The sequence below is a fragment of the Formica exsecta genome, unplaced genomic scaffold (assembly GCF_003651465.1).
Source record: "Formica exsecta isolate Colony F162 unplaced genomic scaffold, ASM365146v1 scaffold423, whole genome shotgun sequence".
Taxonomy (NCBI): Eukaryota; Metazoa; Arthropoda; class Insecta; order Hymenoptera; family Formicidae; genus Formica; species Formica exsecta.
The window spans coordinates 248,677-262,650 of record NW_021851472.1 but is presented as its reverse complement, the minus strand read 5'-3'; the positions used below and the strand labels follow the sequence as shown (position 1 = coordinate 262,650).

The window sequence follows — 13,974 nt, the reverse complement described above, 5'->3', positions numbered from 1 at the left end:
CATATATATATATATAAATATTTATATATATTCATATAATTAAAATTCTGTATATTATTTATTTTATTTATATATATTATTTTATTATGTATCACTATATATGCAAATTATGCAAATTATATATATCACGTATGCACATATATCAAGATATGTGACACATAAAATAGATTTGTTTTCAACTTTGCCGCATTGTCAGACATATTTATATATATTATTTTATTATGTATCACTATATATATTATGTATGCAAATTATATATATCACGTATGCACATATATCAAGATATGTGACACATAAAATAGATTTGTTTTCAACTTTGCCGCAAATTATATATTGTCAGACAGAGATATTTCAATAATATTTTCTTATAAGCAAATATTAAATACGTGTTTTTAAACGGATAATAAAACCTTATATTTTTAAAATTTAACATTTTAAAAGAGACTAAATTTGAATAAAATTTTAATTCAATTTAAAAAAAAACAATTATCGAAGTATTCGTAAAAAATATTTAACGATCTTGAAGAAAAGTGGCGTTCGAGTGAAAACAATTTCACTCGTTAATCGAGACTTGCACGGAGTAAGCGATTTTATAATCACTCCGTACACGAAGTAGATTCGCGTGCTGACGTTCGTTTATTCCCGGGGAATAACCGTCCGTAAAAACCGCGGATTATCCGTCATATCCGCGGACAAGTACCTTCGCGTATCTGGCGTCTCCTTATAGGCTGCGGCGCGCCGGTGCGTCTTCTCCTCGCGTAGGTGTGTACCGGCACTATCAGCCTCGGCCTCGGAATAAGGAAACCGCCCTGAGCGTTGCCGGAGGACGGCTGGTTCACCTCGGAGCATTCGCTGTCGGTGGTGCCGGTGCTGCTGGATCCTCTGGATCGCGCATCCTCGTCCCTCGTCGAGGACGGCTCGGCCAGTTTGCCCTCGAGCTGCGACACCACGTCGACGTAGGATCGCCCGACGTAGGGCTCGTCTTCTTGCCTGGCGGAAGCTGATTTTGCCTTGCTGATACCGCTGTCGCCGCCATTGCTGGTCCAGTTGACCCCGCACTCGCGCCAGCTGGCCTCGTAGAGCAATTCCATGGCACGGCCGCGAGTCGCGTCCGGGTCTAGCAGGAGTTCCGGATCCTCCAGGACCGCCCGTCCTGGATAACTCCGTACCTTCATGACCTCCAACTCGCAGCGCTGCAGCGAGAGACAGAGGCGGAGAGCCCGTTCTCCGTAGACTTTCGCCGGCGGTTTTTGCCGAACTACTCGACGCGCGCAAAGGTCAGAAGCTCGACCATCGCTCGACGACAACGCAGTTATTGTCCAGTAAAATGAACCCGGTAATAATGTCTCTTAGATGCGTCCGAGGAAGCGCGACAAGTGGGCGCAGCAGGTAGGCGCGACAGGTGGGCGCATTCTTGACAATTCTTTCCGTTTTTCCACTCTTACGTTCTTGAACGTCGGACTCGAGAAGCAAAACGGAGTATCGGTCCTTAAAATTAATTTATAGAGATAATATCTTGAAACTGACATAAATATATCCGGAACGAGAGACGACGAAGTTCCAAGCAACCGAGATTGGCTTCGGTCCAGGAAAAAGATCGATGATGCTGGGAAGAAAAATCCACTTATCTTCGAACTCGCCGGGGTATTCCTTATAGTCCGCGGATATTTATGGGACGAACAATTCCGACGAGACTGAGAAATAATATTCGACGAACACGGACGACCGTCATTCGCGATCGTTCATTCGCAACATCCGTCCGGCGTCGAGGAACAACGGGCGGGAAACCGGGCCATCTCCGGCCTGTCGATCTCCTGTCAGCTCTCCCAGCTTGAAGACAGGATGCACTACGATTGCCCGAGCTCAATATCCTCGACAAAGCGCGCACCGGTGAGAAATTCCCCGTGACATCTGCGAGGATATCGCCTCTCGAGATTTCGTTTCCTCGCGACTAGGAGACTCTCCTCTCCGATCGATCGCATCCGCGAGAAAAACGGCGTCGCGTCACACGTGGCGTTCCTTTTTAAAACGACGAGCGGTATCCTGTCAAAGGAGGACACCGTAATAACGTCACGAGCGGCGTCGCGTCGCGCCTGACGCTCACTGACAGTATTCCCGACTGGTGAAAATCATGCTCGTGTGAGCGGCGAGAGAGATAGAGAGAGAGAGAGAGAGAGAGAGAGACAGCAGCACCACGAGAGAGACTCCCTTCCCTCGACGAGCTCCAGGAGTCCCCACCATGGACAATATGCTCGTGAGAGAAAGGACAGTGGTTCTCATCTCGTCGTACCCGGCTCGCCCCCGCAATCTCGCTCCCACGATATAATAAAAGCGCAGCCACGTTTTTATGACCGCGAAGATCCGGGAGTCCGAAATTAATGGAGGGTCCTGTACTAACTTCGTTAGCAACGAAGTGTGTTAATTCGACACTAATTCGTATACTGATTTTTCACGCGTCTTCGGGATATTTTTATTTTCACAAGTTTTAGAACAATTGGAAGTGAGATGGGTTTTATAGATTTTGTAAAGTAATCCCTTTTTTTAAGCAAGATTTCTTTCAATTAATTGCTTAATTTTGCAACACTTTCGAAACTTTCTATTTTGTATTCATGCAAAAAACTTATAGCGAACATTTGTTACGGTTATTAAGTTTAGATGAATCGTTGCAGATAAATATAATACTTCTCGTATATAAATATAGAAAAATATAAGAACAATAATTTAAGAGAGAGGAGACAGAATTTTCCATTATATTAATTATACAAAAATTTAAACAATTTTTTTAAGATAGATATGTAAAAATAATATTTACTTTTATGTGTGAATTGAGAGATATTATTAATGCATCATCTTTTTCATTCTTTATATAAATCTTGATTTTGATCTCAACAATTTTTTATCGTATAAACTTTAATTCTGGATATTTAAATATTTATTCGTACAGATTTTAAACAATGAATGATATGTACTGTATATACGAGGCAAGTGCGCTTGCCACTGATTACGTGACTGCAACGACACGGATGAGTGATAACACTAATAATCGGATCAGTTGAGAAAGAAAGAGAGAAAAGCGACTAGCAATGTATTTTTCTGTGAAAGTAAGACACGGCACGTCAATCATTACGAAATCGCATCGGTGCTTTTGTTCAACGGAAATCGAATTCCGGGAGAAAGAGAATTATATAGCCGGAGCTCATATAATCGTGTTTACATAAAACCGAATTTACGTTGATATCCCACGGATCAGTTCTATCAATAAAGATTAATAAATGTTAAATTAATGAATAAATGCAATTTTACTCCGATATTATTTTATTTTTCTTGGAATTTGATTTCCGGCAAAATTAATTTTTACTTTCGGCTGTATAATTAAAATACAGCAAACCAGTTCCTAATTTTAACTGGAATTTTATTATTATATAATTAGCTATCCTGCGATCTTGTTCTGTGTATGCAAAACTCTGCAGTTAACGTAATCTTGCCGATAGCGATAAATAATTGATTAAACAGTTTTAATGTGAATGTAAATTTAAGTCGATGATGAGTGTATACGTTTAATTTGTGTGCGAATTAATTAAAGCTCATCCAATTTTTAGAAGATAATTCTAATTATTTCCGCGTAAGATGAGAAATTTCACGATACCACTGTTGACAATTTAAGTGCACGAGGTTGATTTTTTTTATATATAGGTATAAGAAATAAGTCTCGGAGGAAAAATCAAAATTAACCGCGCTATTTATAATTTCTTTTTTGATTGGGAACGAATATATCACACGCAGCTCTAATAGATAAGCAAGACTGAGTGATGTATTAATACTAGAGCGGGTTGAGAAGGCACACAAGTGCGAGAAACATTGTTTTTAAAATAGCGCAGATAATGTATTACTGTTTTCCATCCTTAATTTTTCATCTACTGACGGTTAAAGCTGTCAACGTCATATATAATATGCCGGAAGTATTTTTTTAACGAGGATATTCCCCGTATTTCTTTTACTTTCTCGTGGATATATTACTATCATTTTATGAATAATTAACGAAATTTTATGAAGCGATCTAATTTTTAAATGTACTATTAATAATGTATTAACATTTATTTTACGTCGCAAAAGTTTTAATATTTGTTAATATTTTGCCACGTTATTTTTATACGTCGTACACATGAGAATATTGTTCCGATGAAACTATACATAAAGATATGTGATTGTATTCACTTACCCTCCATAACAAAGACAATAGAGCCAACATCGCCCTCTTGTATAATGATCGAACCAGCCGGAAACGTAACAGGATACATACAATCGACGATCTCTCGGATTTGCGTGAGCTCTAAATTTTTCATAAAGTCGTTGTCCAGAATGGCAGTCTTGATTAATTCGCGAGACCTTGAAACAAAAGCAGATTCATCATTAAATTTCCCTCTTTTACGTCATACGGAGTAATATATTCTTGCAAAAAAATGAAAAGATAAATAATATTTTTTCATAGTCAATTGCAAGTTGTATTCGTGGATGTGATTGTAAAAATTTACGTAATAAATATTTTCTGATAAACATATTAATAAACGAACATAAAATCTCAAAGCCAGTCAGATGGCAGATGGATGGAACAATAGGTGAGAATAATAAAAAATAGCGCAGACGCAAATTTTTATTATGTCAAGGAAAATCGAAGAGGCGTTACTCTCTCTTTTGGAGGATAAAAAAAAAGGATGTATGACACATCCAAGGCACCATTACTCGTCTACCTTTTCGGCTTGGTGAACCTCATCACCGGTTTCGTCGTGTCATTTCTGAGAGGTTCCGCCGATATGGCCTTTCGTTTCAGTCTCGGATTAGAATTGATGCCGTTGGACGCCAATCTCAAATCGACAATCTGCCGGAACTTATCGATCTCGTTTTGCAGGTGACGGATCGTGGCGTCGCGCTCCTCGAGGACCCTCTCGAGCATATCGACGGTCTCGTCGCGACGTCGCAAGGCCTCCGTACGCTCGTACAACAATCGTTTCAGGTCACGTATGGAATCCATTCTCTTCTATCTATCTCTCTCTTTCTCGTCGCGTGAAATCCGAACGACACTCTCTCCTCCTTCAATATCACGTGCGAGCCATACACCACGAAAATGTCACTCTTTCGTCTTTCGATGAATGTTTTACAAGCGCAAAAACAGGGAAATGCGTGTGCGAGCGAAGTATAAATATTCAAATATATCTATGCATTCAGTTCTTGGTCCTCATCATTTGAACCTAAGACGATGACAGTATTAATGATATTTATATGAATGCTCTAATCTTGATCATCAATCTCGAAGCAACGTCCCATTTTTCAGAATATTTATATAATTAATTAATAAAATTCTGGCTATTTTCCAAAGATATTTTCTAAAATTTTTATTTTTTATTAGACACCAAAAAAAAAATTCTGCGATTAAATGTAAAAGATGAGCATCCGAAGACGTAGCAAGTTCATTTTTTTCTCGCCAGAATTCTTGAGAAAATGTCAGATTTTTAAGACAAAAAATTTCAACTTACAGGAAATAAAAAAATTTTCATATATTCGACACATGAAATATTCAGTAAAATTTATACGCTTTTAAATGTCAATCGTAATTGCAAGGACAGCCGGGAACAAAATTTGAGTTTGTCATAGTTCAAGAGTCGAAGACGATTCCAAAAGCTAGTCAGATATATTTATTTCCTCTGTGTAATAAGCCAAAGTTAGAAGCATCGATTACATAAGAAGTTGGAAACGAACGGATCTTCTTAAAATAACAAAAAGTATAATTTAGGAAATTTTGTTGGTAGAATAAAAATATATGTGGCTGATATTATCACGAAAAACAGATTTGTACTGTGCATTGTTTAGAATAAGATGCATTTACAAATATAATTTGTAATATTTTTACAATAAAATTGTGATTGCAACAGAACGCGTCTCTAACATGAAATTATTAGCAGATTGTAAAAACTTTTACATCTTATATAACCGTTTAATAATACATTGTCGGTAGTAGCTATATTTAACTACTTCGTTTGCAATCATATTGCAATTGAGAGGAAATAATCATTTGCCTTCAACAAATTCCACGTTAGCAGTTCCTCAAGTTCAGTATTTCTTCTCGTATGGTTCACATGTTTCTTGTGAAAAAAGAAAGATATATATATATATTTAAATATATAAATATATATATACATTTTTTTACATTGTCCATAAAATTCAATAATAAAACTATATATATAGTTTTATTATTATATGGACAATGTAAAAAAAAAAAAAATGCAAATAAAACGATTCAATAAAACTGAACCGGAAATATGTAAGTTAATCTATAAATCAATAAAAAAGGCGCTGAAAATGATTTATAGTTAAATATATCACATTTGTTTACATGCATAAATTAATTTGAAAAATTATTGTTTGCACGATATTGTCATTAAACTTAATGACAATAGATAAAACAATAAGAGCGAATATTGAAGCGAATATTTCCCCTTCTCAATCTGCTCCAATTAAAGGAATCTATATTACTGACGTTTAAAAACGACGCGTACAATAATTCACTCTTGTTTCGTTCTTTGTTGCTGAATTATTACCGAAAAATGTCGCACGATACATGAGCGAGGCTAAACTATCAAAGCTTGTATTAGTATCTCGGGAAATATTAGGTACATGTAACCGGGTATTCCCTTAGTTTATTGAAGACATATGTCTCATCACACACAGAGAATCTCCGTCGTTTCTTCCAGACTTTTTATTAAACGTTGCTCAATTTGGCGCAGATCATCAGCGCTTCGTTCAATCTGTTCTAATCAAGCGATCTACACAATCTACAGCATCGCGCGAGCTATCAGTATCAACTCACTCGCGTGTCTCGCGTGACCGCTTGTTACATCAACCGAATCAAGAAGTAAATGTATCGTAAAAAAATATCGATATCGAACGATATCGATCTAATACCGAAGGCTTTTGCAAAGAATCTATTCTGGACACTGGAATCCACCTTGATATTCCGATTAAATGATCGCAAATTTTTCGAACATGCAATCAAATAGCCAAGCTTCACGTTCACACTTTATCCGTAAATGGTATTACATACGAAGTTATTACATAGAGACGTTTTCATTGCATCATCAGCGATGGAAACAACCGATTTATCGAACGGTGAAGGATTTAGACCAATTAACTTCTTCACGTGAAGGCTCATTTCCTTTCGCAGGATCCATAAGCGTCAGTTGAACCGTAGTTAACTTCAACTACTGCTCATGAGAATAATTTAGAAGAAATCGCGAGTTTAACGGTACATTCGCTTCTGAAGAGAGGGTTGCTACCGACATAATTCGCTGACACGGGCTCACCTTCCTATTACAAGAGAGTACGCGAAAAAGGATCAATTATCAAGGATCACTCTCGCACATTTTTAACATCAAAATTTGAGCTCACCCAAAATGATACCGAGTTTAATCAATATTAATAGCGTCCTCGAATCAAATTAAAGATTTGACGGACACGGATATCGCGATGGGCGATATCGCACGAGGCGCGAACTGTCACTCCGAACTGTCACGATCGAACTGACGATCAAAGAGGAGCACGCGTGCGGAACCAACAATGAGTATGTACACGCGGAGCGTGCGGAGGAGCCGTCTTCTTCGGGTTCGCGTGTAGGACCGGCAACGACTAACGATCCTGTAGTACGCGAGCCGGCTATTTTTACGTTTTAATCACGACGACTCTCGCGGCTTCTCCTCCAAACTCCCGCCATCGCGTTTGGCAGCCAATTAAAAAAAAAATGTTCTCTCCTTTCACCGATCATTTCGACCCTCCGATCGTCGCTCCTGGCCGGTCACCGCTACGATTGTACGTGCTGATCTATTCGCGAATATACGTGCGTTTACTATTACGCATTGACAATGGCGTAGGAGAAAGGACCATCCTCTCCGTCGAAAAGAGTTTGTGTTTTATTTCTTCATTAGCGAGTGATTTTGAAATTTGATTCTGTGAGACTTGTACATTTTTCATTTATTGCCTTTTATTAATTCGCATTTTTACTAATTCAATTGATAATTAAAATTGCTTTTCGTATCTTATCTTATAATAATAGAATAAATAGACATTAAAGTATGAACGAAACAAAAACGAGCAAATCTCTAAAGGACTTTTTGTCTTAGTTTATCGGTCCCCTACACGCTCCTAAAGTTTTGACATTTAAATTGGGGACACTCCGTATATAGTTAAAAAGAAATATTATCCTGATTTTGTGATAGATAATAATATATTTCCTTCCCAGATAAAAAAATATATATTTCGTCAAGATTCTCGAATCTACTCTTTAAAATTAATGCCAAAATTAATACTCGTTATATTACGCCATTGACTACACTTTGTCAGTCTACTTTGCGTTGGCGAATGTGCTTGGAGCGATTTATTATGCTCGTACCCAATGCGTCCTACATACGAAACCGGCCTTTAACCGGGTACGGCCCTGACGGCTTCCTTGACTTTGGCACGTCGACGTTAACCGCCAAGAGAAAAAGGTGTCTCTCTTACAAGGCGCGAGGAAAAATAATCGAGTGACTCTTTACGGCACGTGTTTCCGCAGGCGATTCTCTAAAGCTTTTCACCTAATATCTATCGCCGATTTTGCAATACATTCATTAGAGGCTTTATTTCCGAAGACAATTATTTTCCTTGGATAAAGTTCCGAATAGGTGAACCCTCCGATTTTTTTAAAACTACACTATTTTTTGTATTTTTTAACGCTGATTACAAATATGATAATGAAAATTTGCGACAAGGTCATTTTCAAGGTCAAAACTCAAAAAAACTGAAAAAATATAACTTTTTAGACATTATTTCAATAAATATTGATGTAACAAAAAAAATGTTTCAAATAAAAGTTGCAGTTCTTAAAAAAATACATCATTTATGTTCTATAAATTTTTTGCGTAAAACTGAAAGTTTTCGAGAAAATCGATGTTAAAGACTAAAAACGGCGGGTGAAGTTCCGAAAAACTAGACAAATAGATTTGCGTGGAACTTCGCTCTGCGTGGAAAGTTGCAAACCCATGTGGAACCTCGCTTCGCGTGGAAAAGTGTATGCGTGGAAACAGAGGGTTCCACCCCTCTGTGGGGGCTCCACTACCAAAATACTAGACAAATAGGTTTGCGTGGAACCTCGCTCTACGTGGAAAGTTGTAAACCCATGTGGAATCGTATATGTACTGCAAAGTACATGCTTAGATGGGAGAACAGATATAAGATTTAGATTCCATCGTTTTTGTTGAAAACTATCGTACGGTAAAAATTAATAGGACATAAAATGTTTTTCTCTGTAAGATCTAAAATTGTTATGGGTTTTTCATGATTTTCACTATGAAAATGAGAGATGCACAAATTTTCATTATGATATTCGTAATCAGTGCATCAAAATACGTAAGAATACTGAGTTACAAAAAAATCAGAGGTGAGCACTTTTCGGAACTTCACCTGCCGTTTTTATTCTTTAACATCGATTTTCTCGAAAACTTTCAGTTTCACGCAAAAAATTTATAGAACATAAATAATGTATTTTTTTAAGAACTGCAACCTTTATTTGAAACATTTTTTTGTTACATCAATATTTATTGAAATAATGTCTAAAAAGTTATATTTTTTCAGTTTTTTTTAGTTTTGACCTTGAAAATGACCTTGTCGCAAATTTTCATTATTATATTCGTAATCAGCGTTCAAAAATACACAAAATAGTGTAGTTTCAAAAAAATCGGAGGGTTCACCTATTCGGAACTCCACCCTTTTCCTTAAGAGGCAATGATTATCGAGTCAATTTCGTCTTACAAATAAAACTGTCTTCGATGATGATTTATATTTAGACATCGCAGAATTATGGAAATCACAAGTTGATTTTATAATCAAAACTTCTCGGCGTGTTCGTAAGTTTAACCGGTTTGAATTTAATAACTTGTCATAAGTTGTATTACCGTGACACGTGCAAGCGTTATGAAGTATCGGAAAAAAAGGATTATTGATGGCAGATTATCATCGCTTTTATTAGCTACATGAATATGTGAAGCTTCGTGTATTTAATAATTCAATATATTTGTTTTTTAATATGCATACAGTTCAATTTAGGCAAATCTCTTACGATCGTATTTTATAATTACGAACTCAGTATATCTCTTTGCTATTATTAAAGTTTATACAATAACATGCAAATAATAAAATTTTAATATACATAAAAAATTCTGTATTATAAAAAAAGCTTAATGGAATATTTTATTTACGTTTAGAATTTTAAAGATTCTAAAAACTCGAATGGGAAAAATGCACTGATACGTTCAAAAAATCAGAAAAATTTGATATAAATAATAATTGAGTTATACACATTAATAATATATTTTATCGCCATAAAAATAATCTTATATATGCATTTAATTATTTAAAAATATTTTGCTATTTAAATCATATAATTAATCATATAATTAATTCATTAATAATCATATAATTAATCATATAATTAATTCGATAGTGAAAATTCTCTTCTATTGTTGTTTCTTAATGACTACTTTTAACAAAGATACGCATAATTGATTGGAATCGTAATTCAACTTGCAAAATACAATAAAAGAATATGACTTACGGCATGCAAAAAATTCCTTATTGTTATATCAAATTGGAAGGACAAAATTTTATATCGGTCGAATCGGTAATTAATTATGTAATGTATGTTTTCTAGACTGTTATAAGAACCGGTAATATTTAATAGAAAAATAAGGAATTTGAATTATGTATACATGCTATTTTTAAACTTTCTTGACAAAAACGTACAAGCGTAATTGTAAACTTGTCTCGTTTTCAAAAACATACTTATAAATCGCAAAAACATATAAATCGCATATATATAAAGTCCATTTTGCACGATGTATAATCGATCAGTTATCGGGAAAGATAGCGATTAAAAAAATTTTTGATTTAAATTGCGGATCTCGAAGGATAATTTTTTTATTTGTGATGTTGGACTTAAGATCGTGAAGATCTGTATAAAGAATGTTCTCGGATCGTGTAAAACGAACTTAAAGCCTCTACATATGCGGGATCGAGATTATTATGGGGACGCTTGAATTATTTAAGTCGCGTATCGAATCCTCAAAAGTCTCTTCGCGCGCGTTTCTATTTCGCAATCATTATTCTACGTACTCTCTATGCAAAAAGCCTCAAGTAGAACAATGCCAGGACTAACGTAACTTCTCGAATAATCATGCGAGATTTTACGATAATAAAACCTCGCGTGTTTCGTACGAAATATGTTTACTTACTATAAATAAGTTTGTTGTCCTATGAATATGCTCTCCAAAATAATTTTATTAATCATTGTATAAAATTTAATTTTAAATGACTAATTTTTTTAGAATTGAATTAATTTAGAATTGAATAAATTTTAATTTTAAATGACTAATTTTTTTAGGATTGAATTTAATTTTTTAAATTCAAAATAAAATTTAATTTTTTAAATTTAAAATAAAATTTAATTTTTATGTCCACAGAAGAGAGATAATAATATTATGACAGATGCTAGTTTGGTTTCAAAATATAAGAGTAATCTATAAAAGAAAATTTCAAATAAAAAAACTGTATAAAATCTTATATTAAAAAAATTTTATTTAAATAAAGAATAGGAAATTTTATATGCTTTCGAATATTATATGAAACAAATATTATATTGATTTCAGCTCAAAAACAGAAGAACGTCCAAAAATTTCGATGGTTTATCTGTCGATTATCTATCGATAATCGACAGATTATGGGAAAAGTGACAAGTGGAAACAAATAAATCAAAGTACTCGTAAATAACGTATAATAATACGAATAAAATGTGCATGGAATGAGAATGCACTTTGTCAAATGTAAGGAGAGAATTTTTTCCGCGATAGTCTCGCGGCCATGCCGGAATGTCGGGCCAATCTCAATTGTTGGGGAGCACTAACCGATGGTTTCTAGCTCGATTAAGCGACTCGCATGAAACGCTTGACTCGAAACGACCAGAAAGACGTTGCGATTCGCCGCAATTTACATTGTCGAGGCCTCAAACGAGGAGGCGTGGTCCATCAAAGTACGAGATACGAGTTACAATTGAAGCATAAACAACGTTCCCTGTATCTCTTCAAATAATTATTTCACGAATCGAATCGTTACATCTTACTTCTCACGTGAAAAACAAAAACGAGATCCTAATTAATGTAATTGTATAAGTATTAAGAGATAATACATACATATTCAATTCTGGATAGAATTAACACAATATTCCTCAGGATGTTTTTTTTATATAATAAAAATTTTCAAGTTTTCATTTTAATGATTAAAAATAGATATATTTGCTTACTTCCATTATAACACACACATACACAAAAATACGTGTTCTGATGAAGATTTATTCCGACGAGCTCATACGAAAACTTCGTAAAGTAAAAAAAGATACCGCCCCCGTCTCTCTTCTTCGATTTAAGTTATATAAAAACGCTTCAGCTAAAACCGTAGCTTAAGTTGAAAGATCTCATATATGTGCGTCATACCCGTCTCGAAGTGACAATAAAAAAACAGATATTAAATAAACTGTCGTGCGAAAAAAAAAAGTGTCGTTCGTTTCTGGATGTTATTCGAAACGCGCGAGAATCACCCTATAAATCAAGATGCGGACTGTAAACTAAATCATTGCGTTCTGGCTATCGAATTGCATGATTGATGTTATCAAGTAAATTCATCGATAAGACGCGTCGACAACGTAAGCGTTGGCTATTTTTAACAGTTCATCGCTGATAAGCGTAAATAGTAAATACTTCGTGAACGCGAAGCCCGGCTCTTTACTTGGTTCAGAGTTCGATGCTCTCGAGAAAATTGGATATCGATTCCCTCTTAACGATCTAAAAGCGTTATCACACATGATAAGAAGCATTCATTAACGATCTTATTTTGCTACTTATTAACATAATTTATATACACAGTGTGTCCTAAAGTGACCGAACATTGTTTCAATAAATAAATGCTCTCATCAATTTGGAGTCGGTTTTAGCGAAATTTTGGAGCAAGTCATTAATAAAATTTTGGAGTCATTATTTATTGCAATCTTTTCATCATTTTCATATAACTTTGTAATTAAGTTTCAAATTAAAGATCTGTTAAGGAATTGTAGGAAACCAACAAACTAAAAAATAGGACATTTTTTAATATCGTGTAAAATTTTTATTTAAACACATAAATTGATGTTTTTTTTTCTATTAAAAAATATATATCTTTAATCTTGAAATTAAGATAAAAAATTGTAAAATATTGAAACAGAAAAACAATAATAGCGTCTTAAATAATTGTATACATTTGTATAGTGGTCAGTTCAGCTTTGATAAGTTAAAATAAAAAAATTATTTTTTGCAAAACTAAACACATTTAAATAAAAAAATAGGAACTGACTTTTTTTTACAAAAAGTTTTATTTCTTTTTTTATTATATACAAAAATAGAAATTCGAAGAAAGCCACCGTGAACCAAAAATGAAAAATGTGTGTAATGATGCAAATAAAAAATATTGAAGCTCCATTAATATGAACATTATGAATTAATACACCAAATTTTTCATCATTAATTAATCAACAAATAAAAATTTTATGTTAAAAATTATCTTATTTTCCAATATTCGTTAGATTCTTATAATCCTTTAAAGTATAAACGCTACTTAAAATAATTAAATTAATTAAAATAGATTAATTTTTCTTTTTAGCTTCCCAAAATTTAGTTTGCAAAAAGCCTTTCTTTTTCAATCACTTATAGCTTAAAATTATTGATGCTCTGATATTTTCGCTAAAGAAAAGTCAGCCTCATATTAGTCAAAAAATTTGTTATAAAAAGACATCCAACAATCTTGGACAGTCTATATTATATTATATTTATAAAGAGATTTATATTACACACATTTATTTTTTAGAAATTT

General features: G+C 34.4%; 1 protein-coding gene across 3 annotated transcripts in view; it reads right to left on the bottom strand.

Annotated features, from left to right (window-relative positions):
* Nucleotides 1–13,974, bottom strand: part of LOC115240325 (cGMP-dependent protein kinase, isozyme 2 forms cD4/T1/T3A/T3B) — a 45,723-nt gene that overhangs the window by 22,119 nt on the left and 9,630 nt on the right. Inside the window, exons 1-2 of one of the 3 annotated variants that reach the window (XM_029815401.1) lie at nucleotides 4,749–5,190; nucleotides 4,220–4,386 (exon numbers count right to left, since the gene is read on the bottom strand). In XM_029815401.1, the coding sequence (XP_029671261.1) occupies nucleotides 4,220–4,386; nucleotides 4,749–5,029 (448 nt within the window). In that variant the 5' untranslated portion in view covers nucleotides 5,030–5,190. Of the gene's footprint in view, nucleotides 1–700; nucleotides 1,597–4,219; nucleotides 4,387–4,748; nucleotides 5,191–13,974 lie in introns of those variants that run through there. The other 2 variants (XM_029815398.1, XM_029815400.1) reach the window with 2 other exon arrangements.